Source organism: Chaetodon trifascialis, chromosome 2, assembly GCF_039877785.1.
Source record: "Chaetodon trifascialis isolate fChaTrf1 chromosome 2, fChaTrf1.hap1, whole genome shotgun sequence".
NCBI classification, from domain to species: Eukaryota; Metazoa; Chordata; class Actinopteri; order Chaetodontiformes; family Chaetodontidae; genus Chaetodon; species Chaetodon trifascialis.
This window is the reverse complement of record NC_092057.1, coordinates 16,548,027-16,569,128: the sequence shown is the minus strand read 5'-3', so window position 1 is coordinate 16,569,128 and position 21,102 is coordinate 16,548,027. Positions and strand designations below refer to the sequence as shown.

The 21,102-nt window shown below is 41.0% G+C and overlaps 1 protein-coding gene across 1 annotated transcript in view; it reads left to right on the top strand.

The window, feature by feature from the left end:
* Positions 1 to 14,530, top strand: part of LOC139341106 (zeta-sarcoglycan) — a 325,973-nt gene extending 311,443 nt beyond the window's left edge. The window contains exon 8 of the mRNA XM_070977442.1: positions 11,869 to 14,530. Within this exon, the coding sequence (XP_070833543.1) occupies positions 11,869 to 12,075 (207 nt within the window). The 3' untranslated portion in view covers positions 12,076 to 14,530. The remainder of the gene's footprint in view (positions 1 to 11,868) is intronic.
* The last annotated feature ends 6,572 nt before the right edge of the window (positions 14,531 to 21,102 follow it).

Here is a 21,102-nt window from a genome sequence, read left to right as displayed (position 1 = left end):
TATATTCATGTTTGCTTATTACTTTACTGCTGTTACGTTTGCTTCATTTGTCCAGCTTTTATTGGTTTGCAAAGCAGATAGACAGAAAGGTTGGCAGATATAAAGACGCACGCTTGACACATTTCAAATTAACATGAGTTAAATACATTCAAAGTGTCCACTTCAATTAAGCGTTGATGCGAAACAGCAACGAGTGAGAGCTTGGTTAAGCTACACCAACCAATAAAAATCAAGCCTTTTCAGACACCAAAAGGAAGAATAAAGTTACTTTGTTTGGAAATATTTTATATGATTTAGATTTCAGAAAACATCTTATTTTCAAAATCTACTTATTAATCATTGCCACTTGATTATCCCGCTATTCAAAACTTGTGCATGTTTTGTTTTGATAACGTTTTTATTAAAAACGTCTAATTTCAACCAGAACACCTCCTTGAATTCACAAGTTATTAATTTTTTTAATTAATTTCTTTAAATGCAACTTGTGCCTCTTGATTTTTTCTCCTGGGACCATTCATATTCATACGTGTATTTGTGGGTATTTAGCTCAATTCTAAAAAACCAAAAAGGTGCTTTGACCACTCAAAGAAAAGCTCCAGGTTATGCTATTTGAATATTATGCTTCTGCATGTAATGTTGACAATTGTTGTGTCATGTCTGTAAAACTGTGCATCTCAGCCATTTGAAAAGCTGATGGTTCTGAGGGGAGATATTGAGACAGGGGGCAAAGACAGTAATACAGGTAAGAGACACACAGATACAAACAGACATTAGACAGGAGGAGAAGCAACCTGGAGGGCAGATAAATTACCTCAACAAATGGAAACTGGTGCACCGGCAGGGAAGGACAGCCAGGTAGACACTACTGTATTATGTTCCTATGTTTTCTCATTTCTGTCTGTATTCCTTAGCCTTGTGCTGGCTCTTCTCTAAAGATCACACTATACCCGTAAAACATTTTGTGACAGTACTACCCAATGATACAATGTCTGTCACAGTCACCTCATCAGGCAATCCATTTTAGAAAGGTCCATTTTCTATGAGGACATGTGTTATCCTTGAGCTTAGAGGCACACATTTGATTGCTACCGAAGTGACAGATTCAATTCTTCAGCAATTTTTCTGACGTTTATGAAAATTGAGATAATAATCAGTGACATTTTCATATACATTACATACAATTTTGATACTCTCTCACTCACTACGCATCCATGATTTTGCACAGACAGTCCAAGGAAGATTTTGCATTTCACATCCCCTCCTGCAGCTATCCCTTTCACCAAACCTGTCCAGCTCAGCACGCCCCTTGGAAACATAAGGATTTGTCAAGCCTATAATTTGAATAGCTACAGAAAGTACTCCATTGTATACTTATTGTTCAGACCTGCGTGCTTCACACACGTCCCTTTCACAGCATTTTACAGCACAACTAATTGTCTTGTCTAATGCACAACAAAATGAAATCTTTTTAACAGACAACAGTGCAGTTTACAGATGTCAGAGAGCTGTGTTCAACTTTATTTCTTTTTTTGATTTTACTTTCCATCTCTGACATCATATGACAATATTTTCAGCTTGATTGATCATCCTACAGTCTAGAGTATCCTCCTGCTTACCTTTCCAGCTAATATTTATAGAGTGTGTTGTGACCGCTGTCCAAGACATTGATCCTGGGACCACCACGGTTGTGGGAGCTATCCGATGATGTTTGCTTTTGTTGATCAGCTCAAGGGTGGGCAGGATTAACTTTTAAACTATTGCTGTTTTTGTCTGTTTGCAGTAAATTTCTTTTCATCTTGGACATCTGATGGTTCGCCAACATTCCCAGCAAGGGAAGATTCAATGTGTGCACTCCAAGGTTATACTTTTTTAGTTAGTCAAAGTCAAAATTTGATAAGACAATTAGTCTGTAAAATTGGTAGGTTATAAACACCTTAATATAACATGTTGTTGTTCCTTTGAGGCTAAAAAGCTGATGAATACACATCATGTTTAGTTTAGATGTTACCTTCGCACCAACTCAGCACAGCAGTGTAGAAGCAAAGTTTAACTGAGATTAAAAACATGAGGAACTTGCAGATGACACATAAAATGCTGCTTCCCTCGTAACTGTACTTTTTTTTTTTTTTTTTTTTTTTACTATTGAGTAGTAATATCACAACACCATGTCATTGCATTTATATGTAGCACATCACCAAAAGCATCTCACCCACAGTCTGCAAGGGAAGTACCACCTCCCTGTCTGCCAACCCAGCCAAAAAATTCCCACATACTTCCCTAAAAAGAACAGCTTATCCAAATAGCATTCCTTTTCATCCATTCTCATACAAGCTTTACCCGACCGCTGACACCATCAAATGAACAGAGAAGAGCGGATGACGGGAGGATAGAAGGAGGATCGGATGAGTAGGAGGTGGAGGAGGATGGCAGAAAATAGATGTTTCTGTCGATTTTGCAGTAGAAAATAAAGGCGTGCGGGACAGCGAGGCTTAAAGCCAAATCAATGTTGTCAGCAGCTGGCACTTAAGAAGGGGCCATTAAAGTTTAAAAAGTTTGGAAAGCAGCGCTGGAATTAGGGCCAAATGGGTTAGAGGTAGGGGAGCGCTGGCTTCCATTAAAATCAAAGCCAACGAGAGCTGACAGATCCTCTCAGGATTCCTCCAGTCGTCCTGGCTTTTTTTTTTTTATCAACTCTCTCTCTCTCTCTCTCTCTCTCTCTCTCTCTCTCTCTCTCTCTCTCTCTCTCTTTCATTCACCCTCTTTCTTTCTTGTACATCCATTTTCATCTCTATTCAAGTTTCTCCACTCTCTCACTGCCTCTGTAGTTGCCTCTTTGTTGATTATTTTTGCTTTAACTTTTCATCCATCCATCTCTTCCTCTTCCTCTGTGTGTCTCATCATATGCGCTTTATGCACCCACAGCTCTTTTCAGCAACTCTCTCTTTATGTAGGAGAAGTTATTTTGCCTCATGTGACAACTCATGAGATAATCGAGCATCGAGTGAAGCATGAAAACATACACTTGCTGAAAACCTGTCAAATACCTTACATTGCCAGTTGTCTGCTATAGAAAAGCATAGAATGCTTTTATTTGGCTGATATAAGTCACTAAAGTTAACTTTCCACTGACTGCCAGCATCTGTTGGATTATAGCCTTAATATTCAACAGGATCCTTATCCTTGTCATAACATTAATGGTCAAATATCCTCTTCTCTAATGAATTTATTGTGTCAGAAAGGCTACACTTGCAGTCAAGTGGAAAGATTCAGTGCACTGGGATACACTAGAGCACCAATTAGTGTGAAAAATGGTTATGTTTTGATGTTTATGTAGCGTTTCTTGAGACAACACAGCGATGCTCTCCAGGGAGTGATACTACAATACACTCTGCTGACACTGTCTAAAAGCCCTTGAGTAGTACAAAGGAGGTCCAACAGTAGTAGTTTGTGGTTTTACTGGGAAACTTCTGGATGCAAATGTAAATCATAAAGTATTAATGTAGGCCAGACATGATTCTGTCACTTTCTGATGGCACTACATGCATGGAGACTGCTAGCTAAGTGGTGATAAAATCCAGTGCTGACAGAGTTACATCCAGACAGATTTTTTGGTGCCTTTGGTGTTCATTAACAAGAGCCTGTTTCACCAATTGAGGGCACTGTTTATGTGCAGATTGCGAGTGTTGCCAGTGTCACCTTTTGCACTCTAATGTCGCTCTAAGGGCGTCAGGCAGGAAAGACACGGATGTTGGAAAGCTAGGAGAACGCAACTAGGCTATCTGGCAGGGACTGAATGGAGATGGGCCGGTATGAGTACTGCTAAACTGAATATGGAAATGAGAAGCAGGTGAGTTGGCGGGGGAGGACAGGTGAGGGGAATTGTCTGAATTTAACTGCAGGACGAGATGGAGTGCCAGCTTCAATGGCAGGGAGAGTGAGCGAATGGTCAACAAAACAGACAATAGAAAGCATGTTAAGGTGTGGCTGGAGTCATGACAGGAAGCGTGGAGTTTGTTTTGATCAGTGAGATGTGTCAAAATGAGCAAGAGGAAATTATGTTGCATTGCAAATCTAGCAAGTAAACAATAGTAAATCAACAGAAAATGCAAATAGACCCCACAAAAAAAAAAAAACTATTTGTGTATGACGTGTTTAGCTGAGGGTCATCATTACTTAAACGCTTCTCTCACATGTAAAGAAACCTTGAATGCTCTGTTCACTCTGCTGCTGACTGCTGCGAGGTGAAATCAGGTTAACTACAGAAACTTTGAACAAAGTTAGGTTACCATGGAGTTTTATTGTTTGTTGCCACAATGCTGGGGTTTATTAAGACGCTGTAGCCTGGAGGTGTTATTGGGCTGGTACACTGGGACTGGCGTTTTTTGTTTTTTTTTTTCTTTTTGCTGCTTGTTGCTTTACCTGCGGATAACGCGGAGTGGTGAGTGAATGAGAATGCTGGCAGGGGGTAACTCCCTGTCGTATATACTGATGCTGTGTAAAGTACATAAACACTCACACATGCACGCAAAAGCGCACGCAAAATAAGTAATAAAAATTCACACTTTAACACAAACAATCGCAACAGTACCTCCTCGCATACCGGATGTATGCACATACATATACATACTACCATCTAGTCTCATGCGCACACATACCAAACTTAATCACCTGAAAATGCACACACATACAGTGCAGAGTGCACTCGCAGCACACCGCCACAGCCATGGTACAAGCCTATCTAGATCTTCTCTGTTTACTTGTTTTCATCAGGCAACTCTTTGAGAGTCTGTGTCTACGTGTGAGTGTCTGTGTTTATAAATGAGAGATAACAGATTAACAGATACCTGCCAATAGCTGGGAGGAGAGGATGTTTTCAAAAGGCATGATTAACGTCTGAAAATTCATTAGCCCACACTTCACACCGCCTGAGGCGGTCTTCATAGATGTCTGTGTGTTTGTGATTCAGTCATCTGATGTAACTCTGTCACAGTCTTTCGATGTGTGTGGGAGTTTTTGTCCGTTTGCCTCTCTCTCTTGTTTGTGTTACCGTATGTCACAGCGTGTGTTCATGTTATTGTGCGTGTGTGTGCATGTGTGGTACAGTAGAGTAGACTGATATTGCTTCATGGCCCCGCTACATCTCTGCTGCTGCACTCTCATTCTCTCTTCAGCCTCTGTCATTTAGTCCATTGTCAGCTCCCATTCCGCCGTCTGTCCATTCAACACACCTAATGGTCTGTGTAATACACTGAGATAGCTTCACAACCTCCCACCTATTTGTGTTGTTGGAGTGTGTGTGTGTGTGTGTGTGTGTGTGTGTGTGTGTGTGTGTGTGTGTGTGTGTGTGTGTGTGTGTGTGTGTGTGTGTGTGTGTGTGTGTGTGTGCGCGCGTGTGCATGCCATGTGTGAGTGCAGAGAAAGAAAAGGAGAATGGGAAGCAAGGTGAACTGAGGCTGGGCCATAAAGGTTGAAGTGTGCGTTTGCAGAATTCTGTGTGTTATCGTGTGTGTGTGTGTGTGTGTGTGTGTGTGTGTGGGTGAAATTGTACTGCCATTGTCATTTCAACCTCTCCCACGCCTCTTCCATCACTCTGCTTCTCCTTCATCCTCTCGGTCAAAGACTGTAATGTTGACACTTTCTTGTCCGCTTTGGTTCCAAATCAGGATGATTTCATCTGCTGTGAGTTTGTGCAAAATTTGGATTGGACCCAACGAAGAGGAGTGTGATAACACAGGCTGCATTCTGTGGCAGGCAGTCATGGCTAACAAACCTGAAAGTGGTTTCTTTACGTTTGAGATTGTAATTGTTCTTCAAGAGTGTTTTTTTAGCGAGGAGACAGCCATGATGGCCACTCCCCAGAGTTCAGCAGACTCAAATCATTTCAGCTGCAGCATTCTTTTGTATTTGTGCACTCTTGGGTATTTCTTTCAAACAAGATGACAAATTAAAGAATAAATAAAGAAATGCTACTGTTCAAAGAGGAATGGAATTTTGAAGTGAGATGGGAAGTGGACATTTTGAGCACAGCAGTTAATGGGCAATTAGTTTTTAATGAGACAGATAAGGCGGATAAGCTAGTTTAAAACAAAAGTAAGGCAGCGCATCAGAACCAGATGTGTGTTTTTGTAGGGTTCAGTCAGGCGTGAATCCAGTGGCTGGATTGTTTTTTTTATATTTTCAGAGACAGTTTAGTATCATAAAATACATTTTGATTGCAGCTTACACAGGCAGACAAGAGCCAGTTTAGGTGATGTGAGTATATTTGTATATACAAGTCTATATATAAATGTATAGCTGTCTCTCAGTGGAGCACTTCTTTAACGTACTGACCCATGATGAGGTTGTACAGTGCTACTGGGAAAAAAAGAGAGAAAGCTGAAGTTAAAGTGTCTATTTTATAATTGTAGCTAATGAAATAAACTAAAACGCTCCATCATGTAACAGTAACAAATGCTACAAATTAAATTGCAGCATAAAAAACTTGGTGTACTCTTCTTACTTTCCACCTGCATTTCTGCTCCCCCTTCATTCTTTACACACGCCTCTCTTCCTCCCCTCTCCTCCCATTCTCCTCCTAAAAACCTTCATACACTCCTTTCCCGTCCTAAACTCCCGTCTCAAACACACTCCACAACACTTGTTCTTCCTCTTGATCTCCGCCCAAAGACACTTTAACCCTCTTATCTCTGCTGTCTTCCCCACCACCTCTCTCCTCCTTTCATCCCAGGAAAAGCTTGTCCTTTCATCCCCCCTCTCTCGCAGCTCTTTTGCCTCCCACCCTCTTTCGCCTGTTCCTCAGCTGTGCCAAAGGAAATCATCCATGAAAAATGTTTTGACCCGCCATAATTGCCGCTTCCCGCATGTTTCCCAAAGCCTTGAAGCCAGAGCCACGTGGCTGCTTAACTGATGTCAGAAAGTGATGGGCTCAGACACACACGCACTCACACTGTAGGCACACACCCAGCCACCCACGCAGACTTGTGCATTTTGTGTAGATGCATGGGATAAATACACATAGCGACAGGCAGGCAGACGCACATTTCCTCATCATGGATGTGCAGAAGGGATCCTCAGCTTCATTGGCCAGAATATTTCCAGACAGACAGTCTGGGGTTGGACTTTTAAATAGACAAAAATAAACAGATTTATGTAGACCTCACTGAATTGAATGATCTGAACTATGAACTAGAAAATGCTCTCAGACCTCCACAAAGGACAAGGTCAGTTCATGTCCTCTCTTTCCCTGGAAATGAAAGATTGCATTTCTCTGTTTGTAGCACTCATTCATACCTATTCACAAACAATATTATGTTCACAGACACATGTTCTTGCACACAGACTCACTCTCGAACACACGCTTTCATGTGTGCAGACCCTCACATCCTGATAACAACAGGCCGACCTAATGCTTACAGACACTTTCATTTGGGATGAATGTCAGCGCTAATCTGACCTTAAGCTACAACAAATGACTTCCACTCCCCTTCCTCTATTTCTCTTCCCTCTTTCCGTCTGTCTATCTATCTGTCCATCCATCCACCACCTCTCCTGTACTTTCCTTATTGCCTGCTGACTAGCATCCATCCATTTCTATTTCCTTTCTCTCATCTCTCAGCTCTGTTCTATTGATCTCTTCCTCACTCGATTCCTCCTTGTAAGCCACCATCTCTACTTTCTAATCACCTTCACCTCTTTCCGATCTCATAATCAGTATCCTCTCCCTCCCTCCATCCTCTCTCCCCTTTCCTCCAGTTTGTTGCAATGATGTTTCCAATGTTATGGAAGAGAAACCAGTAATTTCATTGGCATTTCCCCACATGAACATGTACCTAGCTCTCCTCATGTGCTCATCTAGTTGCTGTGCCCAAGTTCATTTTAGGTTTTCGTTGCTATGGCAGGCCGGCTGTTGGAATTAGATTGGGCATATGCTGCCAACCGTGACTGAGTCCTTTCCTCTGTAAGGCTGTAACTGAGTCCTGGCAGCTTTTATTGGGGAGCCAGAGGGAAGATGACAGGTGTGCACCAGGGACCTGTTAAAGGCATACCTCGACATTTAGAGATATAGTGTGGTATTTTCCTTTGCCCAGCACATGGGGAGAGATGTGCACATACTCGTCTTTCAGTACCTCTTTAAGTGTCTTGTTGCTATTATTACAACAGTGGGTCTGATTAAAAGTAATGGGCATGGCGGGCTAATGAGATAGCTGTACATAGCTGCTTCAAAGAGGCTCACTATGCTGCCTCTTTCGGTTTTTTGTTTGAGTTATTTATTTATTTTTTAACAACTGAGGAACTGAAAAAAAAACAGTCTGAATCTTGTATGGAAGCAGGACTATTACAAAGATAATGCAGCTGTTTTATATCTAATATGAGTTCTGTGGCATTTACACATGGACAGCTCCACAATTGTTCTAATATTCCTATAGAGACAAAAGGATTTGTTTATCTTAACTTCATTTTTTTGTCTGGAAGGAATTATTAGTTTGTAGGTCAAGAGGCCAAAGTGGAAATTTCTGCTATTTTTCAACTGCTGTGTTATTCTCATTCTTAATTGTGGCCAACTAACCACTGACTGTGCTCAATTTGCACCACATCTGCTGTTGAGATTCATGGAGAACATCTCACATCAGGGAAAGTAGCATGTACCTCTTACAGCTTTACAAATAAACCTTTATTTTATATGAATTATTTTGCACATCTGGCTGAAACATGGCAGCAGTTTTGTGAGTCCCTCAGCTGAAAATACTGTAAAATTCAATAAAATGATCGAGATTTGACTTCTTACCAGTCAGACTGTCACCAAAAAAAATATATAACATGCCTTTTAGGACAAAAGATGCTTTGAAAAGGATTTATTTATAGGGGAAGAAAAAATGATTTAATATTGCATGATATGTTTGGTGGCATTAATACAGAGTTTATGTAATGATAGTATGTTTAAAAGTTCAAAATTTAGGATTAGCATCTGCGATCAACCCCATGTCAAACCAGGCAAGATCCGTGTGGATTGGACCATTTCCAACATGAATTCATTTACATCAATCTGCCAATTTATTAATCCCCAAAATGTCTCATCACTAACAATAATAAACTTTATTTGTGGAGCACTTTTCTTAACATGTTTACAAGGTGCTTCACAGAAAAACAAACAAAAGAACTGCAGATGAAACAGAACAGATAAAGAAGAACCAAAAAGTCAAGGAACACAAAACATCAGGGGACAAATATAAAGATAAAGAATAAAATAATAACAATGTTAAGTGGCAGGAGTAGAAAACTCAGGAACGTATTTAAGAATTCAAAAACACCTTCCTATAATATAAAGTGGTAAAATAGTGATTTTGGTCTGAGAATGTAAAGCTCTAACACAGGCGACCTTGTCCAGTCTGAGCATCTCACTGTGTGAAGACCTCTGGGCCGCTCGAATAACATCATTCTTCAGGTTGCCTTGGATATTCTATCTCCAGGTCAATGGCTAATAGATGTATTGCTTTTAGCTGCACAGATATTTAAAGGCAACATGAGCACACCTCTGCTCTGCTCCATCATGCAGAAAGAGAGAGGTGTGTGTGTGCGTGTGTGTAATGTATGAGTGGATGTTGTTTATATGGATCAAGATGTGCCCTGTCAGCCAATGTGAAATTATTAGTTAAACTAATTGGTTCCTTGCTGTTGGGGGTATCTGAATCCGTCATCCCTCTCCTCTCCGTTTTTCTTTCATTCGTCTTATCTCTCTTCTTCTTCTTCTTCATCCTCTTCCAACCACTTGTGACATTTTCTCCCTGCCATCCTTCTCTCATCCTTTCATCTGGCTCCTTCTCTTTCCCTCTTTTTCCACTGTCTTTTTCCACTCATAGCTATTTACTGCACACTTTTTCACTTCCCATTGCCTCATGCCTGAAATGAAGAACTTGAAAACCGGGAATACAGATGTCTGCTGAAATTATCATCCAGCCTTCGGGTGTGTGTGAGAGAAAGGGAAAGCAAGAGAGCAGTGCTTTTTTGAACACTGAAGATGGAAGAGTAAATAAATAAGCAGGCGAGGCAGTCAATAGAAACCTAGATTGTGTAATGATTCTCATTTCATAGTCAGCTTGTATCTATCTGAAGATGACAGGAGGGACTGAAGGAATGCAGGGAGATGTAAAGGTCAGGAGGAATGGAGAGGAAAAGACAAGTCCAGGTCTTTAAAGAACAAGAAAATCGCTTCTCTTGGGTCCTTGTACACGTCTTCCTCCGTCTCTCTCTTTCATTTAGTTGTCGATCTTTTTATAGGACAGTCTGTCATTGTCACTGACAGTCCTGCTTCTAGTACATTTGTTCACATCTCCCCATGACTGGATTAACATTACAAAGCTCCCCCCACCCCCAACTGACCCTCTCTGTGTACTGTGGATTTAAAAAGTTTTGTGGTAACTACACTTTGACCAGCTCTCCCAGGAAATAGAGATATGTATCCCAAGAAACTTACTGGTTACAGTTAAATTTGCCTATCAAGTATAGTGCACACAGGAGACTGCACATGCCAGCCTTATTATAAGTTACTTAGACTCAGATATTGAGCAGTGCTACTACACTGGAATACTACATGTGACCAGCTTTGCTTAGGAATACCTTTTAAGAACAATATCAGCTGAAATACTGAGGACCCCAGTGTGTAAGGCTCAATACCAGGTAAATATCACCATATTAATGCCCTTTGGTTGACATTGCAATATTAATGACACCTATTCCCAAATTAATTTACGCTCAGTCAGATTACCACAAACGATCTGACACACAGTAAACGTGGGGATTTCAAGTTTCTCGCCTTGAATCCTCCCATCTGCCCTTATTGTTACGAAGTCAGGGTGAGTGTAGCTTTTTGCAGCTTCTTCAATGAGTGACCTTTTGTCATTGTTTATTTGTACATTGCAGGTGTTTTTCACTAAATGATTTAAGATGAACCTGAATGGGCACACAATCTGTTATATCCATTTGTTGCCAACAAAAAGCAAGCACGTCAACCACTCTCTAGCCCAAACTGACTGAGATGCCTCCAAGTGCCTTGAAAGTCTAGCTGCACTGGAATTTTTTTATTTTCATATCAAGTTAGTGAAAACTCATACACTCACACACTCATACATTAACATCCACACCATGCAAAAATGACCAAAGAGATCTCTTTACTTGTCTGTGCTATCTTAAGGATGATGTCTTCCTTGGGCAGGAAATTATCCCAAAATATTGAAACTGTGTTTTGAAATCTGTTGACAGATCTCATCTTTTTGGCAGATTTTTCACTCGGGGAAGAACTCATGATAATGAACACAATATTGCATGGAATGAGCTGGTGTAAAAGTTGCCTTTGTTTGCAGTGTATATTCCCTCTTGCTGCATGCTTCCCCTTGTGTCTGTCTTTCCTTGTCTCTTCATCTTCCCCTCACTCTTCTCCCACTGATTCCCTTGCTTTTCTCTTCACCTATCATGCCCTCTGCCTCGTTCACTCCCACTCTGCCTCTTCATCAAAAGAGACCCATTCTAAATAGAAATTCCCTCTCTGTCTCTATAGATCTTTCTTGATGACAACCCCAGTCGACCACAGAGAGTATTCATCCCCCCCGGCAATGTGCTCTCTCTTTCTCTGTATCCACAACCTCAGTGTCTTTTGTTTTTTTTTCCCTGAAACATAACTTTCTCCCATCTTTTCTCCAATCCATGTGAGCTCAGTCCCCTACAGCTGTAACATCAACTTCTGTGTATCCATTTTTGTATGTGCGTTTCACATTTTGTATTTTATTGTTTTATTGTCTTTGTTCTTTCTTTCCTTTTATTTGTTATATATTTTGTTCTCCATAAATCTAAATCGTCTCTCTTTTATGTTCACAGATCTTTCTAGACGCCAACACCATCAGGCTTGGCAACATTCCCCTCGGCAGTGCTGTGGACCCCCTGGAGGGGGCACCAGCAGGTAGCACCTACACCAAACAGACTGTGTACGAGCTTTGTGCCTGTGCTAACGGCAAGCTCTACCTGTCCCCGGCTGAGAAAGGTTCTACCTGCCAAACCACCAGTAACTTTTGTCTTTGGAGCTGAAAGTGTGAGGTTGACAGACACCTGGGACAAATGGACTATTAGAGTATGAAGCTAATGCTAGCCAACAGACTGAATCAGCGTGGATTATGGCCTGGTGGTAAGATAATGCCAGCTAACAGACCGAATCAACGTGGATTGTAGCATGGCGAGAAGTTCATGTCCGTTAACCAATCAAATTCTATGGATTACAGCTTGGCAGGAAGCTAATGCCTGCTAACAGACCAAATCAACATGGACTGTGGCACAGTGTGAAGCTAATGCCAGCTAAAGGACTGACTCAACATGGACTAGAGCTTGGTGAGGAGCTTTTTCAAGCTCACCGACCAAATTAATATGGATTGGTCAGTAGCTAATGCTAGTCAAGAGGATTGACGACTTGGCAGGAAGCAAAACCGACAAGGTTAGCTGGTGGGATTAATGCTATGATGATGCTCATGAACATGGAAGGGCAGTCTCACTCTGAGGCCTTCATTGGTTGTCTTTGCCATTGCTGAATAGCTGCCATGATGGTTTCTGAAAGTCACAAGGATTATATTTGGGGGTTTCCTAATAACAGCAAACTCTCTTACAGTAAAAGTGAGTTGTGTGTTCACAGTATGACCAAAATGTCCTGGAAAACATGCTCCTGCTTTTATTAGGATAAGCAGAGGTGGTGATGGACTGCAAACTCACCAGCAGGAACAGAGACAAGGAGTCCAGGTTAACCTGTCAGCTGGCTTACAGACATCAGTTTGGACCTTGGATTAAACCTGCGGGTAGCTAACAAGTTAATCAGACAATGGTTTAGTCTAGTGGGAAGCTAAGGCTAGCTAACGGACCAATCTATACCAGAAAGGCCTTCCCCCTCTTCCCCTCTAGTCTTTCAGCCCAAATGTTGACATTTGACCCATCCTCATTAATCACTCCTGATAGTGAATATGCTCCTCGACCCTACCAGACACTTTTCATAGGATAACTAATGCAAATAATCGTGCTTCAACCTTGCATTCACCAGCTTGCACCCACATATAATTCTCTTTTCTTCAGATCAAATTTTTTACTTGTTATCTCTCTGTAATCCTTTATCTTTCCATATTTTGCAGCTGCTCTCCCTTATCTTTTCTGTCTGTCTATGCATCTACTTGCACTGGACGGTAAAGAAAACGTTAGTCTACATATCTGCATTCTTCTACTGGTCTGGTTAAAAAGCTTTTTTTTTTTTTTACCATCAGCTGTATAAGATGCAGGGTGCTAGTGTGTCCTCAGATCTTTTGGTTTCTGTCTCTCGGGAGTTATTCATCCAGGCATATGATGCTTTTTTTTTTTTTTTTTTTTTTTTTTGCCTGACTCCGAAAGCAAATGGAATAAGGAAAAAAACATTAAATTAGGATTGTGGTGGGTGCTATAGCAGACCAACCATTTATGTCATGGAGCCAAACCTACAGTCAGGCAGAGGCCATTTCATGGGGTATTATACATCTTCATCCTGTGTTCCTTCCCTGTCAGTCTTTTTGCGTGACCTTTCTGCTCTTCTTGCTCTTCTCAGTCATGTCTGTTTTCTGTTCCATTGAGAGACGTTTCTGCTCTTTGCTTTCACTCTCCTTTTTCCTCCTTCTTACTGCGCTATTTTTTTTTACCTCCCATTACGTTGAACAGGCTCCTATTTTCTTTCCACCAGTTATATTCCTAAATATTTCTTCTCTTCATATATTTACTTTGGTCTCTCACCCATCACTCACCAAATGACATGTCTTTAGTTTTCCTCCGTGATTTGTTACTTCTCCTTTGGTCATCCCAGACTGAAATATCAGGAAAACTGTCCCTTTGCCCTCGCACTATGCCCCCTTCCAGAAGTTGTGCGATGTAAGCAAGAAAAGTCAAGAAGGTCCAAAATATTATTTTCTGTCTTATTTTTTATATATTCAGTCAGTCTCAGATGGGGGGATCAGTGTGAATGGCCTCCAGCTGGCTAACGTAGTGCCCAACCTCTGCGATGGCAGGAAATCATTGGAAATCAGCAAATTTGTGTGGCAGAAGTCCTCCTGGAGAAAATTATGGTTGAATTGGTTGTGTGTGTATGGACTCAACTGGATTAAGGCCCTGAGGCGTGCTTTTTAAAAAACAAAAAAACAAAAGTGATACACAGGTGCCTTTGCTGCTGTTGGTAAAAGCACATCACAGTCTGAACGTTCACACTACCCTCAGTGGACCATCTGCAAGTGTCTCTGGAAAAATCTATGTATTTATCAATCTACCTATCTATCTATTTAGTTTTCTGTCGTTTTCCTCCCCTTCTCTCCTGGTTTTGTAGAACGCTCGGTATATCCAGCTGAAAAAAAGAATAATTCAATCCTGGTTTAAAGTTTAATTTTCTGATGTGTTCCCTTATGGTTTTATTCTTGATAATAAAAAAGCACAAATTATGCCATGTATATAACAATACCTATGAAATACAAAATAAAATAATATTGTTTTTAAAGAGAATCTCTGGCGTCTTTGTAACTATCACTTTTATGTTTCTAACTGGAGTCCATTTATAGCTATTATTAATCACACAATTATAACTGTGTGTTCCCAAGAGAAATTAAAATGCTTCTCTGATGATTACTACATAATTAACTTTGTATGTCACACACACGATTTTAGAGGTGCCCTGACGCAAACTGTGGATGCCAAAGTTTGTGTCCTCACTGTGTCCTACTTGACACAGTCATAAATCTTAAAAGATAGAAGGAAAACATCTGAGAAAACAATTTGATATTTGAAATTTTCCTCATGTTCCTTCTATGATGTGTGTAGTTCTGAGGGAGGCTGTTCCCCCAGTGACATAAATAAAGTAGAAGTTGTTACTTGAAGTTCACACTAGTGTAGGAAATATGCTGCAGTACTTGTTACGAGACAAAATTTAAGATAAAGTTTCAGCAACCACATTGTTCATGCCAAATCTGTTTTCTGGAAATTACATTAATATACTGCTATTATTATGTTTCAATCAGGAGAGACAAGAGATGGTGGTGGTGAGCAAAGATAAGTATACACAAGAATTAAAAAATAAAAGCTAATCTAAAAGATGTGTATTATCTGGATTATACAACTCCTTAACATTGCTCTCTGAATAGGCCAGTTTATTACATGTCAAGATGCTCCTAATAACAGGTTTCAGCTCAACCTATGGTCATGTTGTTTCTATGGCCAGCAGCTGTTTTGACTTGAAGGCGAAAAACATGTGAAGAGTCACCACAGCACACAGCCTCCTACCTCCCGGTCACTGTTTCTCTCTTCACAAATGACTTTTCCCCCTTTTTTCTCCTTCAATTTTTACTGTCTCTCCACCTTGTCATATTCTTTGTTCTCCACTTGTGATAATATCACTACATGTATGTATTACAGTAATTGCATGGTCTACCAGGAAAGCAGGTTTACATAAGTATTCTTCCATCTTTCTCAATCAAGTTTTCTCATTCTCTGGCTTTTCCCTTGCCGTGTCTTACCAGTCACACCTTCTCATTCTTCGATGATATGAATTTCTCCGTCTCCTCTTTGCTCTGTCTTTCTTTCCTGTCAGTGTTTAAGTGGTAGTTATGAAATGATGTGTTCACAGCCTGTAAACACACTCTTCTAAGTGCATGCTTTCCTATGAGGACGATGTGCAAAACACTCAGTGTCCAGCACTTTATTTTATTGTCATTTCAAATGTGGCCATTGACCCATCAGCCTGTTGACAGTAATAGGATAACTTTATAAAAGTGAGAGCTGGCTGTATTTCCCCCCTTTCCTGTAGCATGCAGACCTTCTCTGTCTTCAGGTCCTGTCCTCATTTAATTCCACATCATTTTATTTTATAGTATTGAAACTTATTTTTCCTGCCGATTGTGATCTCTTCATCCATCTCCAGGTAGTGCCATTTCAAATGTTTCTGACAGTTTCTACCACACTGCAGCAGCACTATGACAAATAATTTTAAGATGCAGGCATATATATATTTAAGGAAGGTTAAAGTGTTGCTTTCAAGTATAGTTGAGGTGCACATGTGACAAAATATGCATCATATCATATAGAGGATCAGTGTTCATCAGCCTCCTGAGTTAAGACATCCTGAGTGAGAAAGAAATAGTTTGAGTGTGGATAACCTTTCACTTCAGTCACCTCATGTCCCAAACACAAACATGATCAGAGAAGAAGCAATAGTAAAACTCTAGTGTATGCCAACTACATTCATTCTGACTCTGCCCTAATCTAATTCATTTCCTATACAATGAAATAAGGAAAGCACAGGTAATAAATAGAAAGTAAATGGCTCAAACTGGTTTAACTGGGAATAAAACAGAGCCTTGTGAATGTTGTTAGCAACACATGTGCTCTTCCTACCATGACAAGTCAATATGTCTGATGTGAATGTGGCATATTGCTGGACATACCTGTGGCCATTCAAAGTCCACACAGAGAGAATGGGTGTTGGGAACATGGACCTATATGTTGTTTTTTCAACATTCGTGACTAGTCTTGACCACAAGTCAGTCTTGTCTCCTGACATGACATGAAATAAAACCCACTGAATTTTCCTTGCAACTATCAAGACCAGAGAGAATACTAATTGTATCCATGGACACTCTTAATTTGCACATTCAATCTTGCAAATTTTGAAACCAATGAATTGGAAAATTGGGTAAGAAAAACAGCATCCATTTATAATATCTTAAAGGTTTTTGCAGCAAAATCCAGAGAGAGCTCATCTATCACGTCAGCTCAAACAAATGAGATTCAACGTCTCTTGTGAGTTTGCAAAGATTCAGTCTAATTTCTTAGTTAGCTATGTGGACAATGAAGCTATAATGATGGATTAACATGCAGTTGACGGACTTTTTTCCTTTCTTTTTTTTTTTTTTTTTGAAGAGCTACTTGAGTGGCAGAAAGTTTTGGAGTCTGAAGGCTGAAGGTAGCTGCATAACAGAAAAAAGTGTGACGGCTCATTACATTAGCTTACTTTTCTGTCCTATAGAAGAAGAATTCCTTTATTCGTCACATTTTTACACACAACATGCAGAGTTGAGGGGGAAACACGCCATGCATCTGTGAAATTCCTTCCCGCTTTTTGACCCATGGTCAGTCCTTTCTCCACAGCAGACCAGGAGCGGTGTGCTGCCAGTCGACCAGTGCCCGGGGACCAGTTCCATTGTCATCACCATTGGTCAGGTGGTGATCTTCTTGCATGTTTTTAGTGGGGGTATTTTTTATGGAGGATACCCCAGGTATCAGATGAACACGGGGAGAACATGCAAACTCCACACAGAAAGGCCCCTTATTTTTCCTCGAGCAGCAGGCACCAAAGGACAAAGGACACGCCCCCAGCGCCCACAGCGGGATTCGAACCAGAGGCCTTCTAGCTGTGAGGCGGTCAAAATGACCACCTGAAGTGTAGTTTTTATTTTTTGTGAAGAACAGAAACACATTTTTACTGTGTCAGATTAGTTAAGTGTGAAAAGAGTGGAGACTGTGAAAACAGACTGGTTGTGGTAAAAACACTGTAATGTGATAAGACGTCAGTTACTTCCCGTAACTGCAGATTCTATCAGTAGAGGCACAGCCCTCTAAGGCTATTGGTAGTGGGTTTATGTGGGCAACCCGCACAGCTAGCCATGGATGGATGGGGCGGAGTCGTCTGACGCTGGCTCATCTAATTAGTCAAGGATATCCAGAGCCTCTTCACCCGAATATGACTCTTGAAGTGGCCACACATCCTCTGATGCTGATGCCTGTGGAGTCAGAGCCAGGCCGCTGTGAAAGACTTGCACGGGCCATTCAGGTGCAGAGACACATTGTAGCTGATCTGGTGTGCTGGACAAACCCAGACATCGCTCTCCAAAGAGAGTGCACTTGCTTAGCTCACACGTCACCATGAAGGCGTAATTGAGAACGGTCCGGACCTCACTGAAAAAGCGTCCTGACAGTGTGAAGAGGGACTGAACCTGCCTTTTCATTTTTAAGGGCCAATGGGAAAACTCCAGCTCTCAACCAACAAAGACTTTTACAAAAGCAAGTAGGCAAGAGTTATAAGATCAGCACGGCTGAATACTTCCGAAACCATCATTCTAAGATAGATTCCGTTTTTTTTTTCTGAGATTTAACAATCAGCATTTCAGGGAAATAGTGATTAAATTGGAAAGCCAGCATTTTCAGTGGCTGATGATTAATCCATTTTTCAACTGCCGGGTAAAATTGCAGCTCATGAAATTACAGGCAGAGAAATAAGGAAGCAGAGAGGCCACAAACAGTCAAGCTGTTGTTACATTTTCTGAGTCTATAAGCTAGTTTACCTGGTCGATTTACCTGGGCTTTATCAGAAAGGTCTTGCTGATTTCAAGTGTCTTAGAGTGACCAACATGTAGGAGGATGTACACAACATAGATGAGACTTGATTGTTAAATGGACACATTGTCCACTTTGCTGTGGTAGTATGACAGTGGTTGACTCATTGTGTTGCAGTGTCAAGTGGCAGCATTAACTGAGCTGCCCTGACAAACCTCTCCTTATCTATGACACTACCACACACACAGACACACACAGACACACACACACATACTCACACAAACAAAGCAAAGGCCCTGGATCGTCAGTGAATGATGAAAGTGTGTATTTGAACGACAAGCACTATCAAAGCCAGCAGAGGACAGAGATAATATTCCTTCATTTCCTCCTTGCACGCTGAGACACATTACCAAGGACAGCAGAATTGGTTAATCACAATGTACGAGAGAAGAAAGGAGGGGATAGGAGATGAAATGGAAAGAGGTGGAATGATGGTGGAGAGGTGGAGGTGAGATAAGGCGCTCTCTGTTTCCATGAATGGCCGACATATTTTTGGTCATTTCATAAGCAGAGGCACAATTGTGAAATGGTTTGAAGTGGGAGGACTGAATTATCAGTTGTTGCTGTGAGGGCTGGCATCATTCATGGCCTCTTCAATCAGCTTCTCTCATCCTTCATAAATATACCTACCACAGCACACTGGCAGTCTTGTGAAGGAGAGGAGAGTCTCAATCCCTGGGAAATAGGGCTGCTTATGTTCTTTAATAAGGTGAAAACACTTCTGGAGTTTTCAAAAGCCTGTACACCGTGTTAGCTATGTGTGATGACATGCATCAACAGCTCTGTTTTGGTTACATTTCTGCTCATTTTAGTGTTTCATTAAGTTTAGTGTTTGATGTTAGCAAGCATGCAATACGGCGACATTAATGCTACTAACAGGAAAAAGGAATAATCTGTTTATGAATGCATGAATTGATGACTTCCCGAAATAACGCTGTTTACATGACTGAAGCACTGATTTTGCACTCAGTTTGATTATATGGTGAGCATTATAGAAATCTGATTATGAAAAAAATAATCTTCTTGTTGCTCCAGAAACCTGGACTTGTATGTGAGGATAGCACAGAGTGAAGTATGGTGGTCCTGAGGGAGTTCAGTGATGTGGAAAGGAAATAAAAGTTTAAAATGTCCCGATGATCTGTGTGATCTAGTCCTACATCTGCAGGACGTTACAGGCTGATGTGCAGTCCATAAGCTCGGAAACTGTGTGGGATATCTGTTGTTTACAGCAACTGACCAAGGGAAAACAAACAGTTCCCCTGATTCCTCATTTTACAGTCGTACAGCACACAACCCTCTCTATGATTGGACGCACAGTCATGAAATGAGAGTATAGCATTGATGGACATCACAACAGTAAAAGGGAGTTCAAACATTCAAAATATGGATCCATGAAAATGTCTTTCTTAATTCCAGTATTTCTTAATTAAGTGAACAGGAGAGTCAGACCTATGTAGAACATTATGTTTCTCAACTACATCTCAATTTTGACACTCAGGATTATTCTTCTTCTCTTCTCATTCTTTGTCACTCAGGTTGCACTGAGGTTTCTCCTGTAAGCGCTCATGTCCCTCATTTGTTTTGCTTCTCCGGTTTTGAGGGTCACTTCTCTTAAATTGATCTTTGCTGCGGCTCCAAATTCATCCTGTTGGAGGGGTTTTGAGGATTGCATCCAGAATTCAGTACACTTAAAGTCAGCAATGTTTAACTTCACAAAGAAAAAGAAAAGGCATTTGAGAGCAGCACATTTCTCCCCCTGGAACGGACGTGACTGATTGGCATGGCCTGCTTCCTATAATGGAAAACTGTTCAAGGAAACAATGATTCGACATCAAATCCAAGTGTAAAAAAACAGACAGAGAAGTGAACTTTACCGCCACCTCAACTGGAATGAGGAAAAACAGAAAAGATTAGCACATACCTAAATGTTCACACTTTAGCTGGAGGCCTTATAGGAGGTGCATGCTGGGAGAAATGCCAGCAGTGGTTGAAATTCATAACGACCCTTTGTTGCCTTCAAAGTTGTCAAAGAGTGGTCATGCGTCATACTCTAAAGCTTTGACCTCCAAAAGAGAGGGACGGAAGTTAAAGAAAGCCTCCTAATACCTCTGCACTCACGCTTTGACAGTCATTGTCAGTATAGCTGTGTTTCCATCAGCATATTTTCACGGCACTTTGAAGAAGCACATTTGAAAAGATTGACAGAAATGGCAAAATTTGAAAAAAATGTCCTCTGTTTTGTTTTACGTTCACTTGGGGTGGTTTTTCAAAAGAGTGAATGTGGAACACCTTTTCCAAATAAGGTCTGACGTGGAGAACATTTACTCACGACTGATCAGCTGATTCTGTACCAAGAGGAGAAGAAGAAGCGATACTCATACTCATCGTCTAACCCTGGTGAACCTCTCTTTCTGACCTCAGATAAAAACCCTATGACCAAATCTTGGTTTTACTATCGTTCAAATAAGATAAATGCTGCAACCAAGTGTATCAACAGCTTTCCTTCAACAACTGAGCCGTCGATCATCCTCTGCTGACGCCTCCTTTGTACGACCCGATGCCACTGGAAGCTCAAGGTAAGCAATTGCTGCTGCTCGGAGCTGGAAGTGGTGTTCAGTGGCGTGGTATGTTGTTCAACTATTTATTAACCTGCACCCCTTAATTACTAATTCTCAGGTCAAC